The sequence below is a fragment of the Zonotrichia leucophrys genome, chromosome 3 (assembly GCF_028769735.1).
Source record: "Zonotrichia leucophrys gambelii isolate GWCS_2022_RI chromosome 3, RI_Zleu_2.0, whole genome shotgun sequence".
NCBI classification, from domain to species: Eukaryota; Metazoa; Chordata; class Aves; order Passeriformes; family Passerellidae; genus Zonotrichia; species Zonotrichia leucophrys.
The window spans coordinates 43313319-43340063 of record NC_088172.1 but is presented as its reverse complement, the minus strand read 5'-3'; the positions used below and the strand labels follow the sequence as shown (position 1 = coordinate 43340063).

General features: G+C 34.3%; 1 protein-coding gene across 4 annotated transcripts in view; it reads left to right on the top strand.

Moving 5' to 3' along the window:
- The window catches only part of TBC1D32 (TBC1 domain family member 32), a 76130-nt gene that overhangs the window by 23373 nt on the left and 26012 nt on the right, over positions 1-26745 (top strand). For all 4 annotated transcript variants that reach the window (XM_064707967.1, XM_064707969.1, XM_064707966.1 and 1 more), the window contains exons 19-26: positions 714-852; positions 1364-1451; positions 2931-3049; positions 3637-3753; positions 7225-7313; positions 17522-17644; positions 18918-19026; positions 19865-19958. In XM_064707967.1, the coding sequence (XP_064564037.1) occupies positions 714-852; positions 1364-1451; positions 2931-3049; positions 3637-3753; positions 7225-7313; positions 17522-17644; positions 18918-19026; positions 19865-19958 (878 nt within the window). The remainder of the gene's footprint in view (positions 1-713; positions 853-1363; positions 1452-2930; positions 3050-3636; positions 3754-7224; positions 7314-17521; positions 17645-18917; positions 19027-19864; positions 19959-26745) is intronic.

The window sequence follows — 26745 nt, the reverse complement described above, 5'->3', positions numbered from 1 at the left end:
TGCTATTTTAAAATGTTGTTCTGCTGAATCATATTTATACCTTCAAAATATTATGTAGCAAGATTGGCAGCATTTTGGCTGATACCAAGTGAAACGTGTCCTTCCTTTTATACTGAAACTTAATGTCCCTTTATAGAAGTTTATACTCATTAAGATGAGAAATACACAAGTATTTGAGAGTCTGAAAATTCAGGACAATGTTGATTTTCCATTTTCTGCTCTTATTGTGTGAAGCTATTGTGTAAATATAGCACCTTTCTTCTTAATTCCATACCAAGTTCTTGTAGGAACTTTTAGCTCCTCAGATGTGAGTCCCTCACAGTGTTTTTACATTGTTGAGAGATTATGTGCCTGTTTTACCAAGATGAACTGCCATGTTATCTTAAGACTGTATAGAGTCAGACTGTAAGTCATACATATGTTTAGGGATATCACAGGTCTTTTGGGTTCCCCTTTACATCATCTCTCTCTTCTGTGCTCCTACATAACTTTTGGTTTTCCACACTGAGTTTGAATGTTCACATAAAATGCAGTCAGGTAAATTATCTTTTTCCCCAAATGCTCTTTTAAATCTAACATAAGCTTATAAATTAAGCATAGAGTACAGTGAGTAAAGTACTGTTGTTTTTCAAAGTTAGGAATTGTACTTTTTTTTCTTTTTTCCCATGCTATTTTACATATAGGTTTTAATTACTATTTTGTTACTCTTGCAGCTTGTTATGGGAAGAGACTTTGTTAGATGCCTTGCTAAATTTTTCTACCACACCCAAAGGACTATTTCTGCTTCATAGTACAGATGCCATGAATGACTGTGTGAACTTTATGTTTAACAGTTTATCAAAAAAAATCCAGGTAAGCATTGCAGTCTTTGTAGTTTACTTTTTACTGTAAAGTTTGAAATGCTAGAATTTTTTTTTCTTTTCTTTTAAGTGCAAATTTTCTTAGACAATGTTGGTACATCACGTTGAAATCTAGATAAGCTAGACAAAGCTTGAAATACAAACAAAAAATCAGATAATGTGCAGTTTTAGTCAGATAATGTGCAAAAAAGTAATGCCAAAGGCATCCTACACTATGTGTACGAAAACATTATAATACTAATGGTTTTATTTGCTCATATTGCATGTCTCAACCACAGTATTTTGTGCTTAAATTTTTATAAGATACTTGATAAAGATGTTTGGTTAGGAATCTGACCCTGGTAAGTCTGTAGAGGATAATATCTATGAATTGTTCAAATCTAAACATAAAGTGGATTAAATTCTGTAAACAAGTGTAAGAAAGATCAATATTTAAGAGATCATTTGAGAGTTTCATGTCTTCTGAATAACTAACACTGCACTTTTATGCTTCTTATCAACAGACAAATGAATATGAAGATTTTGGTAATAGAATCATTGTTACACAAATGGCAGCAACACCAATGGCTGCAGTGGCTCTGCAGAATTCAGGTAAATTGCAGGATGATGTTATTATGAATAATTGCATGCTGTAGTCCTTCATTTTGAAAGAAGACAGTGGGAAAGATGTTAAAAAAAGATCAACTGTGTAAAATAATTACACAGTATTAACAAAAACTCCTAAATGTTTGTTAATTATTTCTGATGGAAATTAATTCTCTCAAGCTTTTAAATCATTCATCAATCTTGATGCAGAATTTTAGAGTTTGTTTTATTTTTTCTTCAGATATTATGCAAAATCTTTACTTCACTAGTTTGGATTTACAGAAATTTCCTATATGTGTGTGAAGACATCTGTACTGTTTAAAAATAAATTTGCAGGTGCTTCTTATTGATCTGCAAATCAGAATTAATAACTGTTGATGTCTGTAATTTTTATGTACATTTCCATGGTTACTGACTGCTCAAAGGGTGAGGAACTGCAAGGGCCTGAATGTCATAGATGAAGTTACACATTAATGAGATGTAAAAGAGATTGTGGTGTGAGAAGAATTGTCAATTCAGACTAAGTCCCTTCAGAGTCAATCTCAGATAACCCAACTGTTACCATATCATCAATAGTCCAGTTAGCCATTATATTAAAATTAGAATCTCATCAATGAAATGAAGGTAATGTCTTAAGCTGCTGAGGAAGTGCATGAGGTACAAAAGTTGCAAATCATCTCTCTGAGTATCTAGAAGGGGCTGATGTTGATTGAAAGACTGTCAGAAAGGCAGGCAAGTTCTGCCAGTCAAGGAAACTGATTGGTTTCTTAGTTAGTTGCTATTTATGCCTCTGGGATTTTTCACAAAGCAGGGAGCAGATCCACTGAGGAGTTACCCATCTGTCCTGTTGTAAGGTTTTCAGCCAAATTGCTTCTTAAGGCCCTTTTGTGCCCTTTGGCTTCAGAGACAAATGATATACCAAAAATAATCAGCATTGATTTTCAACCCTTACATTTGAAGATTTCAGAGTTAGAGGGCTCTTTCCTCTTCTATTTAAATATTTAACATTTTAAATTTTAACAATTTAAATTCAGCTAGTAGTGCTTCTCTTAAAGTTAGGGTTTTCTAGTCCTTTTCACTGTGGTCTGTTATAATTTATTTATGAGTTATAGTGAATCTGTATTTTTAGAACCACAGAGACAATACTAGCTAAGCCTTGATCCATTGCAGTTAACTTTTTAAAGAAAGTCAGAAGCTCGTTTACATAGAAGATATATGAATGTAATCCTACTCTAGTGTAATAGCCTTTGGAAACCATTGGTACAGACTGTAGAATGAACATAAGCAAACTGCTCTAGGAAGGTAGTTTGGAGTATTGAGAAAAGCAGGGATAGCTATTGAGAATAGCAGGGATAGTAACCCTAAGGCAATCTGTGTGGTGAAATTTCAGCCTTCAGTACAGAGAATTTTACACATCTTGGTTAGAATTGTGGTGTAAAATATTTCTAACATGAAACTCATGATTAGAACAAACATTTGTTTTAGGCTTTGTAAAGGCGCTTGTAACTGAATTATGGGCTCTTTTGGAGTGTGGAAAAGATGATTTGAGAATAACCCAACCCAAATCTACTCCAGTTGACCCTATTGACCAAAGTTGTCAGAAGGTGAGAAATTATTTAATCTTATGTTTTTGTATGGAAAGAAACAGTGCTATGGTTCAGATAGGAAGGCACATACCTTTCTGTAAATTTTTATTATACCTGCTTCTTGGCACATGTATCAAAAATGGTATAATACACTAGTTAAATCATGACTGATACAGGATTCTTATGTTGCATGGCTGTTCACAATGCCAAGGATTAACTATGAAATAATGAATAAAAATCATGGCAAAATGAAGTCTTAAGTGCTGGCCATCAGTTTATGTCCTGATTACTGTAATAAAATCAGGAATTTTAGATTATTCTTTGTCTCAAGATTTTAGAATTAAGTGGTAATGAAATACTGTAATTTTCAAAATTGTATGTACCATATGATAGGTAATAGATATGTCATACACTACTGCCCTTTTAGATTATACAGATGCCTACCAGGTATGCAGTCTTATTTTCGACAGGTATATTTATGTTAAGTTCAGCCTGTAAAGGATAAGAACAAAGTTAATGTAGATTGTAAATAATTGCTAACACTTACTTGGTTGTACTTAACAGATTAATATTCCCTGTTGTCCCTCCTTTTTATCTTTCTCTAGTCATTTTTGTTTCTGGTAAACTTGCTAACTTACCCAGCAATTTTTGAGCTCCTGAGTAAACGAGATATACCAAATAAACCCATGTACTCATTCCGTGAAGTACCCACAGATATAATTGTAAGTATTTCGAAGGAAAAATAATTCTGTGAAGACATTTTTACCTGAGAAAATGTTTTTGTTATAAAAGAGTAAGGTTTTTTTTCCTATTGAAAGATTTTGAATTTTTCTGCATTTTGTATTATATACAGCATGAGGGCAGTATATGCACATGTCACTTCATATGAACCTAAATTTTCATTTTGAAATCTTAAAGGTAATATAAATTTTGATGCCTAATTTAAAATCATCTTTCCTGATTTGTGTTTTTTCACAGAAAAAAAGTAACATAAATAATCATGTTTGTATGTGCATACAGATACATATGGGAAAATGTTGGAAAATTTGTATACTTGTACTTTATACAGCATTGCTCTATCACACTATATGTGGATTCAAAAAGAATAAAAGAAAAAAACCAAAACAAAATGAAAACACAAAAGCCTCATACCTCAGGCTATTTTTTAATAGGACACATAATTCACACAAAGGAAAAAATCAGTAATTGGAAAGCTACTGATTAAGACATACTTCAGAGAAATAGCTTCACCATTTCTGTATTTAGTATTATTTTGTATTCAATCATTCTACTGCAGTCAATTATGGCTTTTTTCTCATCTACAAAGCACAGACAATTTGTGACCTTGTGTGGCAGTTAAAATCAGATTTTTTCCCTAATGACTTAGCACTTTAAATTGCTGTTATGTTGAAGTGTTTGTCTAGCATAGGCTCTGGATTGGTGATATTTTAAGTTGTTTAGACAGAGTTTATCATAGTAGTGTATATTCGGTTTGGAAGGTATTTTGGGGTTCTTTTATGCAGTACTTTTTTGATGATTTCAAGAGGAAATTGCATGACAAATTTCATTTTTCCAATGTACTCAATGCTAGTGTGTTCACCGATGGATAGCTTTGTTCAGTTATCAAGTTTTTTAAGGAACTCAGAGTGAGGAAGATAAATGTATGCTGAAAATCATAAGTATTTGAGAGCATTCAAATTGTGGTAGATCTCAAGAAGGATTTTTGCAGCTTTTGAAAGCCAGTGTTATTTTAGCTTTAGAGGCACTTGAGTATTTTTATGAAATTTTCTAGTTTTCTAGAAATGCCGGTACTGATACCATTGTTCAAAGTTCCCTGAGGAGATAAAGATATTTTGGATGAGGTTTGTCTCAGTGAACTACTGTGCAGCAGTGGATTTTGTGGGCCTAGCCATCCAAGATGCACCTAGATATGTAAGATAGGCATCCAAAATGATGTAGTTAGCAGAAAGGAAATTGTGAGATCCTCTAATGTTAGTTTAACATATAATGGCTGAGTCTAAGTACTCAGAAAACTTATGAAGTTAAGAAGAGATACGGGTTTGTTATGACTATGTTTTTGGGCAGTGATTCCAGAAAGCAAAAGGTAAAAGATTTTGACTGGATATAACTACAAGAAGCAAAGTAAAAGCAACTTCTGTGCCATTGGAAGATTTGATTGGAAGACCTAACTGCTTTGTGTGCCTTATTTTTTCTCTGTTTTTGAATTATGTCATGTTGCCATGGAATGTGACTTGTTTATGCTAAACTATATTTGCTAATGCACAGAACTTAATAATTTTGGTATATCCTTTATTTCTTGAATACCCAGGATTTAAACATTTTTACCTCCTTTATATTTTTTATCTGACTAGGTGTATCATTGATTGAACAGATTATCAGTTGATAACAACTGATAATAGTGATAGTTGATAACAATTTTTACAATTTTTATCTGTAGACTAATGAGGTTTTCATTTGTGCCCTTAGGGAAATTTTTCTTAATACATGTAAGATTTCTCTTTGCTGTGTTTGGCATGTAAAATTATTTTAGAGAATGGAAAACATAAATGAGGATTTTGTGCCTGCCTCCAGTCTTTGAGGGTTTCTGCAGTGTATATATTCAGGGGAATCTAGTTTGGAAGGTACCCTCTAGACCTGTAGCTTTGAAAGACATTAGAAAAGGTGATTTTCTTCAGTGATTCTAGAGAATCTTAGATGGTTTGTCTTAGATATTCCAAGTAGATGACATCTGACCTGTAATATTTAAGCTATGCTCTGTGGCTGAGCAGTGAAAATCTGTCCACACATTTTTTGGATGTAATCCTGTGTTAGACCTTCTTCATTATCTTCCTTCCTAAAATCCCAAATCAGAGCTTAGTCTCCTTTCTCAGTAGTCCTCTTACTGTGCCTGCTGTTTGTACTCTTTTGCAACTCCAAGCATTGATTTATAAATGAGAGAAGGAACATAATGCCAGAGAAATATCCCTTAGCATTTAACTCTTTGTACGCACAGATATCTGAAAAAATCTTAATTCCCAAACAAATCAATTGCTTGCCTTATCAATTTTATGAGCAGCCTTGAGGTGCAAGTTGAGTTTTTTAATTGAGAATTTTATTGTAAATATACTATGTGGAAAAAGCTGTCTCCCCCAGTGCCTCAGAAATCTAATAGGAAAAGTAGACTTTCACTGTATTTTGAGTAAGAGGACATTCTAGGAAGACAGTTTAATTTGAAAAGTTCTAGACTTTATTTTTTTTTCTATTGTGAGTTTTACTCGTGATTTTTACTTTTCTCCATTGAAAACCAGAGCTTTTGTTAATTTCAATAAAGTATGGGTATTAACTTTCCCTTCATATCTTATTGAAATGACTCATTGATCTAATTAGGTGAACAATAACTCCCTCTGCTGTCTCTGAAACTGTACTTATAAAACATGGAGAAAATAAAAGTTTGTATTTAATCGAGATTAAATAAAGCTCATAAGGATTTTGTAATCTGTTTCTTGTGACCATAACACAGCAGTCTCTCTCTGACATGATAACAACACTGAACATGAACAATGTTTTTGTTCATTCCTTAGTTTTTTTAATGAAATAATTTTTTCAGAAGCAGTTTGCATGTGCAGTGAGCCAGAGGGGAAGATAATTGGGTTGGCTTTGTGGAAGAAGTGGGAAGCAGCCACAAAGTCATTGTCTGCTACATGAGATGCTCCAAGATGAAAGGTGTAAACCTTAACATCTGAGCCAAGCCTTGTTAAACCAAGACTAAATGGCTGTGTCTTGAAGCATGTAGTACTAACCGGTGTGAGAAAGGGTTATTACACTGAAGGAGTTGCTGTTCTCTTTATTAAAATAGACATGTACACACTTCAAACATGCAAAAAAATTTTAACTTTTTTTGTGGCTTAATGCTAAAGAAGAACTAGGATAGTCGACATGCAAGGATCTTTTTGTATGTTTATATTTTTAATAGATTTTTTTTCCTAACCTTCTACATGGTTAGGAAAGTTTTGCCATTTTTGCCTTCAATTTTGCTCTTGACTTTTGTGTGGAAAACACCTCCTGTTACAGAAATAATTTCAGTGTGTGTTTTAATAATAGTTTTCATTCAATAGTAAATATCCCTATGAAACTATGATGTGCATAAATTATAAAAGCCTACATGGTTTTTCACATTTCTCTTCCTTTGACAGGATATTATTGACAGGCTTATAATTTTGAACTCAGAAGCTAAAATTCATTCCTTATTCAATTATGAACAATCCCATATATTTGGTCTGAGGTAAGGTGCATATTTTTTATTCTCTGGTCACATTAACTAAATAGGATATAATGTGCTTGGATGTGTTACTTCTGACAAGATAACATTGTTTGGGTTTTATTATGTATGAAGGTGAAATTTCCCCTTTTTTTACCATAAGATTAAATGAAAAATGGCCTTCAAAATGAGAACAGTGATGGATCTTATCTTATTATCTGTAAATGGATATATTGTAATATGAGAAGCAGTGATAGAAATTGCATGTTATTTTGCCTACTTGACTGTAAAAAACAAGTTGTACATCCACGGTACACCAAAGTACCAAAATTATTTTTACTATGTTTATGTCATCTTGGTTTATGTAGTTTCTCTGTACTTAAAATTGTTTTTTAACTATTTGTTTAATTATCACCTATTTCACAAAAACCTAGTTTAAGGAGTGTAGCATTTGGTTCCAAATATTTCTGGAACCTAAAGGTACACTTAAAAGATGCTCACGCTGTTATGCTCATGTATTGTAATATTCAGTGCTTTATAATTTTAACATAGAAAATAGTTTCTGCATTTTTATTCTGTTTTCCAAGGATGACTATATAAATACTTAAATTCACATTTTTGTTGGGAACTTATTATAGACAGTTGAAATAAAAACCTATTGGATTATACTTCATAATATGGAAAACTTTGATTACCTTGCTTGAGCATGATATAGTCCAACTGATTAAGTTCTGAAACCTTGGCTTTTTTGCAACTTTGTTTTTACTTTAATATCACAATTAAATTATTTCATACTATATATGAATGACCATAAGATACAGTACAATTTGTTGATAAGGATGAGCATAGAGGAGATGAACTATGGCAGATATTGGAATTGGGAGATATATATGATTTTGACATATAAATCAGAAGTTATAAATGCTGCTTTGGAGGAAATCATGTTTATATAGGAATAAGAAGTCTTAAGATGAAATTTGAAAAAAAAATTGTTCTTCATTTAGGGTTAGACTGTCTCCATAGAAAACTTGACAGAACTTCCATTGATTTAATTAGGATCAAGAGAAAATTAGATGTTTTACAGTTTAAAACTAAAGGGTGCTTGGGCACTGGAACAGGCTCCCCAGGGACGTGATAAAAGAACCAACCCTGACAGAGTTCAAAAAAGCATTTGGACAGCACTCTCAGGCATGTGCTGTGATTCTTGGGGTGTCCTAGGGGTGCATGTCAGGAGTTAGACTAGATCCTGATGAGTCCCTTCTAACTCAGGATTTACAGTATTAAGACTTACTTAGAGTATTAAAACCTGCAAATAACCGTGGCCTGTATTACCTGAACATGAGAGGTGTTCATTTCAAAGTTCTGTGATCTTTCCTGTGAATGCTGCTGACTGCAGACATCCATGTTCTGTAAATGAACCTTGCCTTGTGTAGTTGATTTGCTCCTTGACCAAATTCCATCAAGAGTTCTACGTTCAGCAGGAGTTATACCAAATAATATTAGATGCTTAACAGATCTGAAAATGTGGAAATTATAGCAAAAAATCTAATTTCTCTTTGCTGTTATGTAGAAATTAAATATTTATGTGATAATTGCAGCATTGAAAAACAGTATGATTTTGTGAAGCAATTGTCTGGAAACATTTCTGCTAGACCTAATACCAATAATACAGCCAAAGCCACATTCTTTTAATTGTTCACAGATCTACACAGCCATACACTATATATGTGGCTCAACTCAACCCACAGTTGAGTGCTGAACTTCAAATCTGTTTAACTTACAGTGTTATACTGTGAGGTCCTGCTTTTCTTGTTCAAAACAGTTACACATGTAATTGACTGTTAAACAACTTCTGCAATTTAGAACTACATTTTCCTTTGTGTATATACTGAGCTTCAGTGTCTTAAATTATGTTGGTTATTAGGTGTGCAATTGCATATAAAGGATAAAATACATAGGTATTTCCACAGTCTCTTTAATCCCAAATGCACAGGTATTTGGGATATTTATGTTTGTAATGTTATTACTTCATTTTCTGGTGGATAGTTTTTTTTTATTTTGAAAAAGCGTGAATTCTGTATTACAATTTTGAAGGACAGTCTGGTAGAGGCTTTGCTGTCAACTTCACTTTTCAAGCTTAACCACTGTAAAGTGGTGTGCATGCAGTAGAAGGCAAACAGAAAACATAGGAAAGCAGAATAGGGTGTGCATAGCCAATATCTCTTAGTCTTTAAAGAATACTCCCTATGGTGCATTCATATAGATTAGGGTTTGTGTGGTCAAGGGTGAAATACTTAGTTCCACCACAAGCTGTAGCTAATTTCAAATCTGTGGTTCCTTTGGTTTTCTTCTTGTTGTTACTCTTTGGTTTTGTTAGGGTTTTTTTGTTTGTTTGTTTGCGTTTTTGTTTTGGTTTGGGTTTTTTTTGTTTTTTTATTTGTTTGTTTTTAGGTTCTTGGAAGTATCTTTGCCTAGGATGATTCTTCAGTAGTTTCAGACAGTGATCTGATATTCCATTAATTGAATCTATTATGTGTTTGTGTGATGAGATTTGTTCACTTGAAGGTCCTTTTAAGCTAACTGGAGGAAAAAAAAGGTGTTGTTATCGTTACTATTATGTATTTATTAAAGGGAAACCTTAGGCAAGAAGTTGGAGATAGGAATAGAAATGTCTAAGTATATAGACAGTTCCTAATTTGTCTACAGAAAGATTTTGAAGCTGTCAGTTCAACTTTTAGCTTCAAAGCAGATTTACACTTATTTAGAATTGAGAAGTCTCCCAGTTGGCCAGCATCAGTTGATAAAAGAATATTGAAGGCTGTCTCAGACACTCTTTTGTACAGGCTGAAAATCTGGATGCACAGGAGCTAATGCAGAAATTCTCAGTGGTCTTTCTGTTGTAGAAGGTTCTGAACTTGCCATCAGAGCACAAATCCTACAAAAAGGAAATTAAGAGCAGTAATTAAAGCAATATTTTTTTAACATACTAAACAGAGAGTATTTTCTTAGTTTAATGATCAGCTTTATTTCTCTGATACAAGTATACCCATAAATCTGATTTTAAAAGATACTGCATATGAGAAATACCAGTTTTCTTAAAATGTGACACTAGAAGTCTTTACCATCTCCCTGTTGAGGCCATGCTCTTTGAAGAGCTCTCTGTGTCTAACTTAGATTAAAAAGGAATCTTTCACATTAATGATATTATATATTATCAACACATTTTGTCTAATATTTCAGTACAGTAAATGCATTCATGAGTTTTTACAGCCTGCCAAGAAAATATATGCATAATATATATATTTTCAAAGTCTTTGCCTGAAGGATTATTCAGCTATTTACATATTGCTGTTCTCTCTATTCAGAAAATAGGTTTTCTGTGAATGATAGTGACACTGTTTTATTAGCTGGATTAAAGTGTGGCAGAGTAAGAATTTCTAGCTTTGATAGTCAGGTTCCTGTCTCTAAACAGTATCAATACCCCAAAATAAATTAGAAGATATTCAATTAGTGTTGGCTTGAGTAAAAAACAGGAGAAACAACATTACAGGTATATGCCTACACTGTGGGCAGTGGGAAGAGATAAGAGTTGATTTGCAGGCAGATCTGCAAAAATTCGCTTTTACTAAGTGCTTTTGTAACACCCTGTTCTTGGAATCTCTTTTTTGTGGATATATGATAAAAAGGCAGTAAGGGGCATTTGAATACTTTAAAGAGGAAAATTAGACTTTTTTTTTTTCATTTGGCTATCTTTTTTTTTTTTTCCCCAGTGGCTTATTTTAAGCATAAATCAATAAAACTCCTAAATATTGTGAAGTCAAAAGATCTTTTGTACATACATTCGGAATCAGAAGGACCTTTGTTAGCTCCACACTTGTTCACTAAGGTGCCTCCTGCTAGTGAGCATCAAGCAACTCTGTTAAAGTGTTTGGCCTTCTGCAGGGATATACCTGGAAAATTCTGAGGGTAAACCCTTTTTCTTCAGATATGCAAATTGTGACTGTTTAATTTTAAAGATTCAATGAGTTTGTCTGTCATTAGAGATATCTGAAGATAACCCATTTTGTGGAAGTGTAATTTGAACTGCAATGGAAAATAGATTTATTTTAGGCTTCTCTAAGGCAAGGCTGAAAACCCAGCATTTATTACAATGCTTTATGTGAATAAATGCACTTCTTTTTCTGTGGAATTAAAGAAAATTGTAAATATTAGTCTAAGTCACATGCTCATTTGTATCAGCCTCAGGATTGTAAATCTACTGTCTGCTGCAAATTGAAAAATAATATTGGCTTGCTATTTTCAGGTTTGTGTAATAAAGATTTTGACATTGTTAGGTCACATTTTCTTTGTCATAAAAAATATTATGGTGAATATGTTTTTGTTTATGTTTTCTTGCTTACCAAGTGAGTGTAGAGAATTATAAAAATGCATTGTATCTATTTCTGTTGCCCTAAAAAACTAGCAGAGAAGATTTAGGAAAGCAAATTTAAATGGCTTATACTCCACTGATATCAAAATCAATGAGCATCATGAAATTTGCCTTAAAGCAGTATATATCTGTCAAAATTTAATCTAGAGCATTCCAGTGAAATCCAGGTGAATGAATTAAATAAAAAAAAAAAAGTGATAGGCAAAAGATAACTTTGGGAGTTTAGGAAATACAAATAATAAATGTTCCTACATTCTTCTCCATTACTTTGTCAACTTCATTGTCAACACCTCCCTTATATAATAGCATTTTAATAGTGAGGCAGCTTCAGCATGTGAAATAGGTCATTCCTTAATTGTACTTGCATTATGTGTATTATTATTAATTAAGAGAATGTGTGATTTTAATGATTGCAACACAATGCTGTTTATATTTAGTCTCCCTTTTCCTTTCTCTTTATGAAAAAGCATCATGAGTAGCAGAATCCAAAGGTAAAAGGGGACAGGGTCTGGATTAGCAGTGACTCCTAATGGTGGGGATTTGCAACAGGATTATGCGAGAATGCTTCCCCATTATCTGTGATCATGGAGTTACACAGTTAATTCAATTTTTTGCTAACTTATAATTTAATATAAGTTTATTAGATTTATTAATTTGAAACAAATAGTTATTAATAAAATAGGAACAGTAGATTCTGTGATCAGATTTTAATTGTTTGTTGACTTTTTTCCTTTACTTAAAATTTTTCACTTCTGATCCTCTAGGCTGGCAAGTGATGCTCATGAAAAGCATTTTTATTTAGCTGGGGAAACTTTTATCATTAGCAATCACATTACATGTCATTTGTTGGTACATTGGGTAGCTGAAATGGTATAGGTGCTCTTTGGCAAATCTTTTCATGTGGAAAACATTGTAAGGAATATGTTAGTCCCTCAGTGTTCTTTCTGGGAGAAACATGACTGCCCTGAGGTAGTAGCTTCCAGCACCTCAGGCACAAAATGTGTAACTCTTGTATCCAGAAACTCTTTTTGTTTTGTTGTTTTTTTTTTTTTTCAAAACCATGCATCGTTCTCAGAGAAACAATTAGAAGCCTCAGTCCTTTAGCTAAACCAAGTGCAGAGACATCCTCTATCTGCTCATTTCTAATGCCTTTTGTTCAGTTTTCAAAGGCAGTGTGCGAAGCTTTGCTGGGCTGAAGCTTCCAAATGCCCTTTGTGTTCCTGCACTGACTGAGTGGCTTTGGACTTCTGTAGAGTTTTTTTTTAGCCATAGCCTCTGTCTACTGCTCTGGCACTTGATAATAATTGCCATTCACTGTATTGATCCTTGTTCTCATTGAAGCTTAGGCTCTTACTCGAAGTGTAGTAAGGAGTAAATCAAATTATTAATGTAAGCTCTGATGTTAAATGGGCTGTCCTCCGTTACGTTGACACTGGAATTGTTTAATGCAAGTTTGGCTTTGGATTTCACTTTGTTGTACATAGCCATTTAGTGAAAAGGAGGTCCTGCTGCTGCATAGAAATTTCAGTTCTTGCTTTATTGCTCTTCAGTTTTTAATATTTATTCCTGAGAGATGAAAAAAAAATGCACCTTACCTTGGCCCACAGCTGAGCTCTCTACAAATATCATGCTATGTATTTTGCACTGGGCTGATTCAGCCATGCCTATATCTCTAGAAGGCATGTAACTACAAGCCAAAAGAAAACTTTTTACTGAAGACCAATTTAGTACTCTATTTCAGCATCATGTCACTGTCTATAGCAGAGATGTAAGCATTTTGTGTTTAGTTGGCCATTTTATGCTGCATGCACACATCTATTACTGAGATTGTAGTATAGTTGACTTTGGATGAGCTGCTTGCTTTTTTTTATGTGGTGGAAATTTCATGCTGCTTATAGCATGATAAAATTTTATCTTGTTTCTCTGGAGTCCATACAGACTGGGGTCAAATTTTTTAATAGCACCCCACATGGGTGCTGTGTTTTGAATTTGGGACTAAAAGAGTATTGATAACACAGCGGGTTTCCACTGATGCTGTGCAAGCAGCAGCTCTGCAACAGGGCTTTCTTTTTTATCAACATTAGCCATACCTAGGAATGTGTGAGAGGTTGGGAATGAAAACAGCTGGGACAGCTGATCTGAGCTGACCAGAGGAATGTTTTATATCACATAGCATCCCACACTGAGGGGCTTGGAGGTTAGTCAAGGAGGTTAGTCTCCATTAGTCAGAGACTGGCCAGGCACGAGTGGTGAGGGAGTGAGAAGCAGGGTGGGTGCTTAGTTGCTGACTGGTGTCAACCCACCACAGACTGTTACAGCTGCTGTTTTCAAGAGTAATATCTTGCATCTTTCACTGCCAGCTGAGCATTAGCAGATGTGCCTGAAGTGAGGACAGAAAATCAGAGTGGCTTTGGAAAGAACATGTAAAAGTAAGGAAGAATAGTGTATGGTGGTGTTGTGGGAACTGCAGAAAAATAGAAAAACATAATAAAGGTCCTGTTTGAGAGAAATGTGGTTTGATATTGGGAAAAAGAACAAAGAACATACTCTTTTGTGTTCTTAAAAGGAACTCCTAGAAAAAATACTGAGGTGGTCATAAGCTATGCTCGTAATGTGCATTTTTAGCAACTCAGAGTAAATCATGGACAGTTTATTATATTATTTTCAGGCAAAAAAATGTAGAGAGACAGCATAAAAATTAGCAAAGTTTGTTTACTAGCTGATTTATACCCCACAAAGGAGGGGTATAAATTTTGTCGTGTCATAATTGAAGAAGCCAATATGATTCCACATAGCAAAACTAAGGAGATAGCCCGTGGAACAAAATAGTAGTTAGAATGCTTTCTTTTAGATTAGGGATTTCTGCAGGGAAGTATTAACTGTGAAACTGTAGTTCAAGGGGTAGAATCCAGGGAGTACTTTTCAAGAAAAATGGATAGGGGAGAAAATGCAGAATTCAGAACAAAATTGCTTATTCCTAGCATATTTTCACAACTACGATATGTATTTTGATATTTCTGAATTTCTTTGAAACTGCTCTTCTATAAAGGACTGCCTTCAGATAAACTTTTATTTTATATGCATTGCAGTTTGTTCCTGGGTGTGTGGTATATCTTACTAGTAGTGATCACAGAATTACATAATCAGAATTGAAAGGGAGATGAAAGATTGTGTAGTACAACTGCTCTGCTCAAAGTAAGTTCAACTATAGAGCATTACTCAGGGCTGTGTCCAGTCTGGTTTATAGTATTGTCAAGGCTGGTGATCCTGCAGCATCTTTGGGCAATTTGTTCCACTGTTTTACCACCGTCACAGTATATTAAAATGGAATTTCCTGTCTTTCAATTCATGTCCTTTGCATCTAGTTTTTTCACTGGGTATCACTGAGAAGAGTCTGACTCAATTTTCACACCTTCCTGTTAGATATTTATACACATTGACAGGATCTCCCCTGAGGGTTCTCTGGGCTGAGCAGTCATAGCTCTCTCAGCTTTTCCCTATGTCAGATGGCCCAAGCCTTAATCGTCCTCTTGGCCTTTTGTTGGACCTGCTCCAGTGCATCCATGCCATGCTGTGACTGGTGAGCTCAGAACTAGACCCAGCACTCCAGATATGACTTCACCAGAACCAGTAGAGGGGCGACTTCCTCCAGTGACTTTTGGCAGCACTCTTCATTACACAGCCCAGGATGGTGATTGCCCTCAAGGGCATGTTTCTGGGTCATGTTCAAGCTATTGACCATCAGGACCCCCAGGTCCTTGACTGCAGAGCTGCTTTATGACTGATTGTCCCCAGCCTGTGCTGTTGCATTGGGCTCTTCCCAGGTACAAGAACTTCATCAAAGTGTATCTTCCAATTTTCAGCAGTATTTAGGTTGGGAGTCTTTCTAAAGAAAATTGAAAAACATATCTCAAAAATATATGCTTGATCATATTGTGTTATATCTGTAAAGGTTTTATATATTCTCATAAGCATGTACTTCTTATAGATGAGATATTGAGATGGGGAGTCTGATCCAATTCTTATGTTCCAAAGAAAAACAAAAAAGACAAAAAACTCCATAGCTGTATTCAAGCATGTTTACAAATGTACTTACTATAAAAAGTTGGTTATTTTTTTTGATTGGAAACTTTATACATTTATGACTTTGGAAGGTAATTAATGGAGTAGCACGATTAACCAAATAACCTCTACTTCAATAATTGCATTTTTAAATGTCTTTTTCTATGTAGGTGAAAATTTCATTTAAATGCCCAAGCAGTAGCTGCATACACTAGATCTTGTGTATTTCATCATTTATTCTACCACTGTTCCATCTACCTAATTTTATTTGCTCATGGTTGGTTGCTCTTGTTTTATTTTTTGCTCTGTCTTGCCTACCAGAGGAGATGATGTTATAAAGCATTCTCAGATACTAGTCTTCTCCCAAGTGGTTTTTAACTGCTGGTCTTTGCCACTTACTGTACTTCACAGAAAAAAATTATCCATCTTCATAATGGTTTCAGAGCTCTTTTCTGGGTTTTTTCTTCTAAATAATAATAAAAATTATAGTTGAACTGTCATTTCTTCTTCTGTGATTTAGAAAGTACTGAGAACAAATTGATGTCACAAAATAGTTAATGTAAAAGAAATAAAGCTGAAGAGTACTGAAACTGAACACAACAAGTTGTTTAAAAAACAACAGAAAAAAAACTGAGACATAATCTCATCTTGGCTGTTTAATCCTTGGCCACAACTGTATAAATTTGCAGGTGTTAAATTATTGAGAGAATGGCTTATGAATTTTTGCTTTTCTCAGTAGAAACATATGAGGAATTCCATGGAAGAAAATAAGCTTTGACTAACAGACTATGAATTTTAAACAGTATATTTTCTAGTTCATGTAAAATCTTATGTGAACGCAAAATATAATGCTGATCAGCCTTAATTTACGTTGCATTTTATGACTGTGTTAAAACAGGAAATAAAACCAGTAACAAGAATGTTTAGTTACATTGTTTTCCTTGAACTGGAAGCCCTCAATGAAATTATTCTGTTGTGGTTTTAGAGTGATTAGATTAGTTAAAACAAAAAGTAATGTGATTTGGACTGTTTTATTTCAGATTTGTATAAAAATATATTGGAGTACTTACCCTGTTAATTTGCCCCAAAGTTATGAAAGAAAATTGTATATAATGTACTGTCTTGTGCACTTGTTATTATTCATTTCATTTACCATTTGTGTTTCTCTGAAAAAACCTAACCCAGCAGATTTGTTGGTTATGTTACATGCTAAATCTTTTATTGCTTTTGAACTGCGTTAAATGTGATTATACAGAAGGTCTTAAAAGGCTCTTTTCTAAATGAAAGATATTTTTTTTACCTCCCTTCCTTCTTCCCCCTTCAGATAACCTAATTTTGAGTTGCTTTACCAGCCTATTATTGTATAATTTCCTTATATTTCACATGGAATGTCTTACTAAGCCTGTATCATTTTTGTTACACTGTGATGTAAACTCAAAAGCGGTTGAGCTGACCAGTGGGTATTTTCTCGGGTTGTTCAGGGCACACAAAAAAACCAACTGTTGGGAACCATTGCCTGTTTGCTTAAGGTTGTGCCACTTGAGTGCTTGAAAAGGATATTAAAGTGTTCCTGACCTAGTTTTATGTGAGGTTTTTTCAGGCACTTCAAGTGGATTTTTTTGCTGTTTTTTCCTCTTCTCCCTTTCCATTGCAAGATCTCATAAACATGTTTACCCTTGTCTTTCTGTGCATTACTGGAGTCCTGACTGATGTACTACCATTTCAATGTCTCCTTCTGCAGGCTATTAAATGTGCTGTGCTGTGAGCTCAATACCCTTTTACTCTTGGAGACTCAGTATAAAGTGTCACAAGTTTTACTAACTGCTCAGGAGGAAAATGTCACAGAAACTTCAGAAGGACCAGGGTAAGAAGTGATTGATGTAAATGTTATTTTAACTATCAAACTCTTCTCCTGAGAACAAATACATAAATACCTTAGTAGCTTTAAACATACAAATGCTTTCACTTAAACTGGCTTCTAATGTCCGTAAATTTCCTTACATGCAGGTTTGTCAGCAGTTTTAAATTATGAAAAGAATAATAGCCTTCTCTTTCTCCCATGTTCACCCCAAAAGTATAAAAAATAAAAAAGCTAAAAAAGCATTTTTTTTTTTACTTTTTAGTTATATTACTCTTAAGTTGTTTCTAAAACAAAAAGTGTTTAAAACTTGTGAATGTAAGTATGCCTTCTAATTTTATATATATTTTTAATGTTATGTATTTAATATAAAATCAGGGTATTTTAATGTTCATGAATTACAGGCATCATACTTTGGGGTTTTTATGAGGGAGTATTTTTGTTCTTGTTGTTATTGTTTGGTTTGTAGCTTTGTCAGCTCTCCAACAGCTTATTTGTAGCTTAGTCAACTCCCCAGCTTCTATGACTTTCCACTGCTGTCTTCTAAATAAAATTGCATAGTGCATCCTTTCAAAAGAAAAAAAGTATTTTTGGGACAGAAGCGGACAGTCATTTAGTTACTGATGTTTTTTCCTTTCTCATGGCATGCTGAGTTTGGAGTATTTTCCTCTTAGTGTTTGTTATATGGGACCATTACAGAATGTAAGTCAAACAGCTTGGGTGAAGATGATAGTTATTTACTATTTGAACATGAAAGCTGCTATTTCCCTTCTAAGGAAAAGCTTTTATTAAGAAACTTGGTGAATAAAACGTGGATGTTACTGCTTTCAAAGATTTTGTACCTTGGGCTGCACAGTGATTTCAGACAGCAAGTTGTCTCTGTTTCAAGTAGTGAGCAACTCTGCTTATTTGTGACAGCAGATATATACTGGTAGGCAAAATAAGGAGTAAATTTTTATGGTCCCTTAACTGTCACTGCCCTAATTTTATGTGACATAAGAAAATCTGTGAAATTTTCTACCCTTTTGGGTCCAGTAATTGCTCAAATTTTTCTAATCAGTAGTAGATAGGGAAGCACACAGAACAATGCTTGGAGACATCTCAAAATATCTAATGTTTCTGTTTATTTATGCCTATTTGTATTCCAGCCTGTGTTTTAACTCTGGTATGTTTCTCAAAATATTCTTGCTTCTTTAAGTTTTCTGAATTAAATAGTCAATAAATCAAAGCTTGTCATTTTTAAAGGTTTGTTGTGTTTTGTTTGGGGTTTTTTCCACAGAGTTTTTATAATTGATGGTCTGTCAGTGGAGAGAAACCATGTTCTTGTAAGGATAAATCTGATTGGAGGACCACAGGAAAGGATTTTGCCTTTGAGAGAATTAGATAAGGTTAGAATTTTAAGTTTACCAGTTTCTTTCTGTACCTTCTGCCTTCATTAACTGAACATTTTTGCTGATAATTAAGCATGTGAAACATTATTTAACACCAGACCACCTTTAGCTTTATGAAGTGTTAATATTTTAAAGAAGTGATACACTGAGCAAATACATTGCTCCCACTATCTGGGGATTGCCATATACCTAGGAGATGCTATGTTCAGATGACATCTTTATTTTGCTCCATTTTAATGTTACTTTTTAAGCGAACGGAATTTGTTTGGTTTTTTCCTTTTATATTTCTGTGGTTTCTTTACTAGCTTTCCATTTATCTTTGTATTATTTGATATTTTTTCCATTCTTGGGTTCTTATATGCAGTATCTAATACCTAGAGCTTTCATTAATGTTCTAACAAAGGAGTGTTTGTTAGGCAACTTTTTAAAATGTTCTAGTTCTCGCTGGCTGTCAGTCTCATAAAGATGAAATGCAGATTACTGTCAGCACAACAAAGACACCTAAATCAACATATAAAGTTGGAAATACAGTTTAGTAGGTTGTTGGGGTTTCTTTTTTATATTTTTTATAAAACTTGCAATTTCCTTTGTGGTTGAAAAAAGGAACTGTAAAATCAAAACTGTCAGTGATATATATGCCATAAAAAGTTATATTCTCAAAGCTTTTTGGGTTTTCAATCCTTTTTTTTTTGGTGATAGCACATCTCATTGGAAGTTGTAGTATCAAACAATTTTGGTGCATAGGCTGTAATTCTGGGAACTGTACCTCTGTATTAATTGAGAAAAAGCTATTAATGTTTCTGTTAAATTAATTTATTTCTGGTCCTGTTTTTAGGACAGCGGTCTATATCCTTGGCCAATGTTTTCATCGCTCCCTGTGCCAAAGTGCTATCTTGCAGAAATTCCTAGGAAAGCTGAATCCAGACAAGGTATGTAGAAAGCATGCGAGCAGCGTAGATTTCATGCAAGTACCGCAGTCAATTTAAAAAATTTCTTTTCCTTCCTCCCTGCACCCTGCTCCCCACGCTCATGTCCCACTGGTCATAATCTCATGAAATACTTAAGGTTATTTCAATGCTGGCTGCAATTGTAGCTAAATAAGTTGGTTTAGTTTTGCTTGTCTGGCTTTGTGCAACTGTCAATCTGGAAAGCTATTTGGTAATCTAATTCTTATGCACACTTCAAGATTAACCTCCTGACTCGTTTCTGGTGGGTGACTCATAAGGTACATTTATATCATCTCTCTAGTAACTGAAGCAAGACAGTTTGCTTAAACTGCAGAGTTCTTTGTACACTATTTTCGTGATCCACATCCCTGTGTTTACTGAGCTTGGTGGTGTGTGAAATAGACAGCGTTTAGGATAGTTGGTTTCCACATTGAACATCAATTTGGAATGTGAGCAGACTGAAGAATCCTTTGAAGAGCTACCTAGGCACAGCAGTTTAATTCACACAGAGAAACTCTTTAAAGGTTTTAGTTTGCAAAAGACAATGCAAAAGAATCAGGTGAATTGTTTGGTAAATAAATAATTCATTGTATTTATCCATGTTTACTATATCCCCAAGATGAACTTATTAGAAATTATGAATTTCCTTAGCAGAGACAGATTTACAGAAGTGATAGAAATTTTACATTAACTGTGGACTATAAAATAGTCTGTTTGTATATATCTGGGGGGGAAAAAAATTAAAAAGTTATTTCCTGCTCTGACCAGAGAAAAGGCCATATAGTTATAAAAGAGGGGAGTTTTCTGTATATCTTAGCTTTTGTAATACTGTTCCAGGCTTCCCAAGGCAAGTTTCATAAGACAACAATCAGATAATGGTGAAGTGGGTGTCTTCCAGGAGGCAGCAGTGTTGTTCTTGGGTTGGAAAAGCCTATTGTATTGTTATTATTATTCTCAGAATGTGTTCAAAGGATCCCTCAGTTCTCTTGTTCAGAATAATTCTGTTGCTCATCATTACCTAGTGGACTAATGAAATAGATATTACAGTTATCACATTTGTGGATGACAGCCAACTAAGAAAACTTGCGTAAAACTTTGATTAAAAGTAAATTTTCTGAAATGAAGTGTCAAAGGTTTTCAAATGAGTTTGAAAAATTGAAATCAAAGAAATGTTTTAATTTGGAATGGCATTTTTGATGTTAAGGGTAACTGAAATAAAAGATTATATAACTGCAAAATGAACAGAATGTTTGGTAGTGGCATCAAAATATTTTGTGTTTGTTGTTTGAAAATAAAAGGGAAATAAAGCATTGAAAGTGTTCCATTTCAGTACTAGGTTAAAAAACAACAAGCCACTCAATTGTGAATATAGGATTTGGCAGACCGAAGCTTTCAGGATGTGCAAGTTATTTTGAAAGAAAGCATTAGAATAAATAGATCAAAAATTAAAATAATGAATTTCATAAATTGCTATTGGAGTGCTTGCAAAAAAAGAAATCAAGAGCGTGAATAGAAAATTGAGAATATCTGAACTGTATTTTTAAGCACTATGATATGGCAGCAGTAGAAGTTTTCTTTCACAAGAGAGTTTAAAAATGCGATTACAAGATGGATCCATGAGTTACATTTATACAAGATCTTACAACTTTGCTGTGAATATTCAGAATTCATGTTGTGTGCTACTCAGATTGCTTGGAGTTTAGAAAAATACTTGTTGAATTTTCATTCTGCTTCAGGGTTCACATAGACTTCTGACTGGCAAGAGTTCTGCAGCCATTGTGTGAGTGGGAATGCATGACTGCTTCATTGTATCTGTTGACAAGGATTGAGGGCCAGCACAATGTCTTTCCTGAACCTGTCTGTGTTCAGATTTCATGCTGTAGTGTTTCATTATGTAACCTGTGAGGTATCATTCTGATGCCCTTATTTTGGTGTTTCTATGACTGAATAATTAAGACTGGTAGATCCTTAGTACTGTTAAAGAATGTATAGTTTCTTTGGCTGAAAAAGCTGTAACTGTCATCCTGTCTGTCCTGATCTCTTATTTGTGTCCTCTTTTATTGCTCAAGAGGATTTCACCTTTTCTTTGTACTTTGAAAATGTATCCTATATACATCACATAATTGTGATGGCAGATGTAAAAACATAACCTGAGTTGATTTCTTTAATATATTTATATAATAGATGGAGATGGCTTGTGAGCATTAAAAAAATAAAAAGATTTACAGATGTGCCTTGAATATGGTACTGCTAAAAGTTCTGTTTATGACCCTCCTTTCTGATGGAGTTGAATGACAGATGCTATAACAGAATATTTTGGAACTAGTGTGGCCAATCTGAGGTCAGGGAAAAGGAAGCTTCATTTCCAGATCTCAGGACTTCTTTTATCCTGTATCTGGTATAATGGAAACCATGGATAAAACTGAAAGTACCTTATGAGTGGTGTTTAATTAAAAGGACTTGTTCACACTGAGATTTCCAGCATGAAAACCCAAGAAGTGGGTAGGGGCTTTATTCTATAAATTCTTTTGAAGAACAGTGCTAAATGTGCAAGACTGACACCTTACAGTTCAGCTGTAATAAAAAGCAGAGCAATGGTAAATCTGGCATTGTATGGAACCTGTTTTCTAGCACAAAGGCCTGAAGGTTGTATGTAACAGAGCTCTTCTTTTAACACTCTTGCTTTTATTCTGTTCTGTGCTATTATAGTGATCACAGACCCTGGCAAGAGCATATTTTGACTCACTGAATAAAAAAGGTCTCTATTGTAATTTAGTAACTGCACTGATGTAGTAGAGTATCTTTTTGAGGACACTTTGAGTAAGCAGACTCGCTCCAAAAATGTGTTTGTATTTGAGGAAAACTTGCAGTGCGTCAATGTTTACAAATATCAGTCCTGGCTTTACAGGTGCTTGGTATTTGTTTGTGTGGTATATGAGTCTGCAGGAAAGGATTTATGGAAAAATAAATTTGGTTGATTGTATGTTAATATGCTCTAATAATTTCAGCCAGTAGTTAGAGTTTGAAAACTACTGGATAGCCATATGCTAATGATTCACTTCTGTCAAAGACAACTTATAGTGAAACTTCAAATTATTTATGTGGATCATTATTTATATGTGAAAATTAATTATGCCATTTCTACTTGTTTACACTACAGCAAGAAACCCTGTTGCTTTTCTTGTTTATTTGTTCAATTATTATTTTATTAAGGTAATTTGAGGAAGAACTATTAAGTAATTTTCAAAGAGTGATATTTATATTCAGGAAACAACTTTGTAAAGATTTTTTTTAAACTTGTAATATTAACTATAGTGTCGATTATTAAAAGTTAAACTCTTTACAAGGCTATTAAACTGTAATATTCACTCTTCTATTTGTACAGAATATGCTTTTCTTTTCTACTCCTAGCTCTGCAGTTATGACAGTTGGTAATGATTGTGGCTGAAGAATATTTTCCGTAAATGTCCTGCAGTGATGCATTCACTGCTTGACATTTCCCTAAACTTGGGTATTCCAGCATTCATTAATCTTATTTTCTTCTGAAATCATACATTCCAGAATTGGTACCAAAAATGTGGTTATTTGTTATCAAAAGAATTTTGCCAATTTATCTCAGCCACTGTTATCTGAGTTCTTTGCTTTAAACTTCTAACTTGAATGGGAACATGCTGCCATGTTTACAGTTTAATTTCATTGAGGGTTTCTTGTTTTTTGTTTGCTTGTTTGTTTTGTTTGGTTTTGTTTTTTTAATCTGATTTAATTCTTTTTTTAAATACCTGGTATTAGCAGTGTTTAAGTTTTTTTTAAATTTTCTCTGTCAAAGAACCAGCTGTATTGTCTTTTCTGTTATTCCTTATAATGTCACATAAATGCGTTTATCACCTACACTTCTTTGACTTGTACTCCTTTTTATATTTGCTGTGATATTCATGTACAAGTCTGTTGCCTTTTGCTTTTAAGTCCACTCAATTAAAAAAGGTGAAAGAGTAGTAAGGTCTATGAGAAATGCACATGAGCTTTCCTTAATTATATATCTCTATATAGATTTGTTTCTATGTACTAGCCAATAAATTGTAGTCAGGTTATTAATCTCTCAGTTTAGGTTTTGAATAAGATATGGATGGATTTACAGATCTTAGTTATTAATCACAGAAGAACACTTCTGCCACAAAGCACAGTCAGATGAGAAGGCGCTTGTTGCATTTCTTATGTTTTATAAAACATTGATGAATTTTTCTGTGTCTTACTTGCTTTAGAAGATCTAAACAAGCTAGCTGAAGAATTATTTGAAGAAGTATAAAGCAGCATCTTTTAGAAAAGGGAGATCAATTTAAACTTGCTGTTATGATGCAGTGGTTCAGATTTCATACATGCGTGGAAGTGTAACTTATTTATAGTGCAATTTCATAGCTTCGTATACTAGTGAATGTAGGAGTTTTGGTTTTTTTGTTTTTCATGAGATTACAAAGAGCAACCAATGCTAGCACAAGGTAAGTACAAGTAATGGATGGGATGGCAAAATATAGTCACATATGAAGAAGAGAGCAGAAGTGCAGCAGATTAGTTAAATTGCTTTTTTCAATGAAAGCTTCTTTTCAATCATGTCCATATTTAAAAGCTTGCTAGCTTTTAAATGACCAAGACCTTCCTCAGTAGAGGAAGGTCTTAGTCATTTTCTTCCTCATATTTTCTCTTCTTTCTATTTTTTTTCTCCTTCCCCTATTCCCTCACCTTGTATCCTTCACGTCATTCAGAAGGTCTAATATTTTTTCAGGAAAAAAATCAAATTCAAGTAATTGATTTAGAATAACTTGTGAACTCATTTAGTGACAAACCAGAAAAGAGAAGAAATAAAAGCAGGACATCTGTTTCTCGGTGTTGGTGGGTTTGGAACACCTCTAGCGGTAGTGGTAGTGTGACAGCCTGCCCTCAGTAACACATAATATACATAGCCCAGAACTATGTTGTTGCTTAAGTTTCAGCTACAGGGTAATACTGTTGGGCAAGTTGTAGTTGCCTACAAAATTGTGAAAGCAAGCTGGTGTTTTTTAGATATCGTGAGTGTTTGGAAGCAATTGTCATTCCAAAACCCCCCAAAAGGTTCTGTCTTTTTTTTTTTTTGTACTATGATGACCTGCTGGCAGAAGTGATACTCCACATTTAATGACAAGTTAAGGGAAGCAATGGTTTACCTGGAAGAAAATAAGCTGCAGTGAGTTTGCACAGTATGGTACTAGTTTCAGTTTGTACTGGATATATTAAATACATGACTGCACCACAGTATCTTGGTTGCATGGATCTCTGGTACATTGACTGATTAAGTCTCAGCTTGTAGTCCCTGATTCTTGTCTGCCAAACTGAATTACTACAATCCTTGAGGAAGTAAAATAACTATTTAACTTGTATCAAGGAGTGTTTCTTTGCAGCTCTAGGATTTTCTTCAATACTCAACTGTTTCAGAAATAACAAAAAGGGGCAGAGAAAGAACTAGAAATCATACTGATAATACTGTAAGAGTTAAATCCTTCTTCACATTAAATTTTCATAAGTAAGCTGTTCTAAGCATCACTGTGTCTTATTTGGGAAGATACTGAGGACTTATTTATTTGAGAATAACAAAGAAATTTCAGGTTAATTAATTTGAAGGCATTATTAATGATAATAATCAAGTTATTATAATAAGATTGTTTTGAAATGTTATGTATTGTATAATAAATTCCAATGACAGCGATACAATCTACTAATGAGAAATCATTAAGGTTTTTAGATGAGCTTAAAATAAATTACATGCAAAATCATAATTTTGTTGAAAATATTATAATAATCTAAAAAGAATAAGATCATTTGGAAAGAATGTTTTGAAATAGAAATGGTATAAAGAAGTAAAAGTACCAGCAAATATTTTTCCTATCCATAGACTGGCTCAAACAATTGACACTTGACCTGGTTTAGGGCAAATTTAGGGAGGAAATCTCTGGAGAGGTTCCTCTAGAAAGCAGATTCAAGCAGCCCCTCCTCCCACCAGTTTGGGAGAAAAAATTTCCTCCAAGAAAAATGGAAAAAACTTTATTTAACAAGCAAAGTATTTGCAAACATGAAAAATGAGTAATATTAATGGTCTAACAGCAGAGGGATTGTACACAGCTGGAGTGAATGCATGTGCATATGCTTTGTGTCAGGTACCATCTTTATTTTTCTCCTCCAGATGACCAGAAAGTATTTCATAGCAGCATCAAGGACTCTGGGAGCCAAGTTGCCTGGTAGTTGCCAAGTGCCCTGGCAGCCAAGAGAGCGAACTGTGTCCTGGGGGGCATCAGGCACAGCATTGTCAGCTGGGCAAGGAGGGAATTGTCCTGTGCTGGGGGCAGTTTTGGGCACCACAACATAAAAAAACATTAAGCCATAAGAGAGTGCCCAGAAGAGGGCAGCAAGGATGGTGGATGTCTGAAGGGGGGAGCTTTAAATGGAGTGGTTGAGGTCATTTGGTCTGTTCAGCCTGGAGGAGACCTCACTGTGGTCCTCAAAATCCTTACAAGTTGAAGGGGAGGGGCAGGCACTGATCTTTTCACACTTGTGATCAATAACAGGATTTGAGGAAATGGTATGATGCTCAGTCAGGGGAGGTTTAGAGTAGACATCAGGAAAATGCTATTCATCCAGAGGGTGGTTGGGTACTGGTACGGGCTTCTCGAGGCATTGGTCACAGCAACAAGCCTTTATGAGTTCAAGAAGTGTTTGGACAACACTCTCAGGCACACAGTGTGAC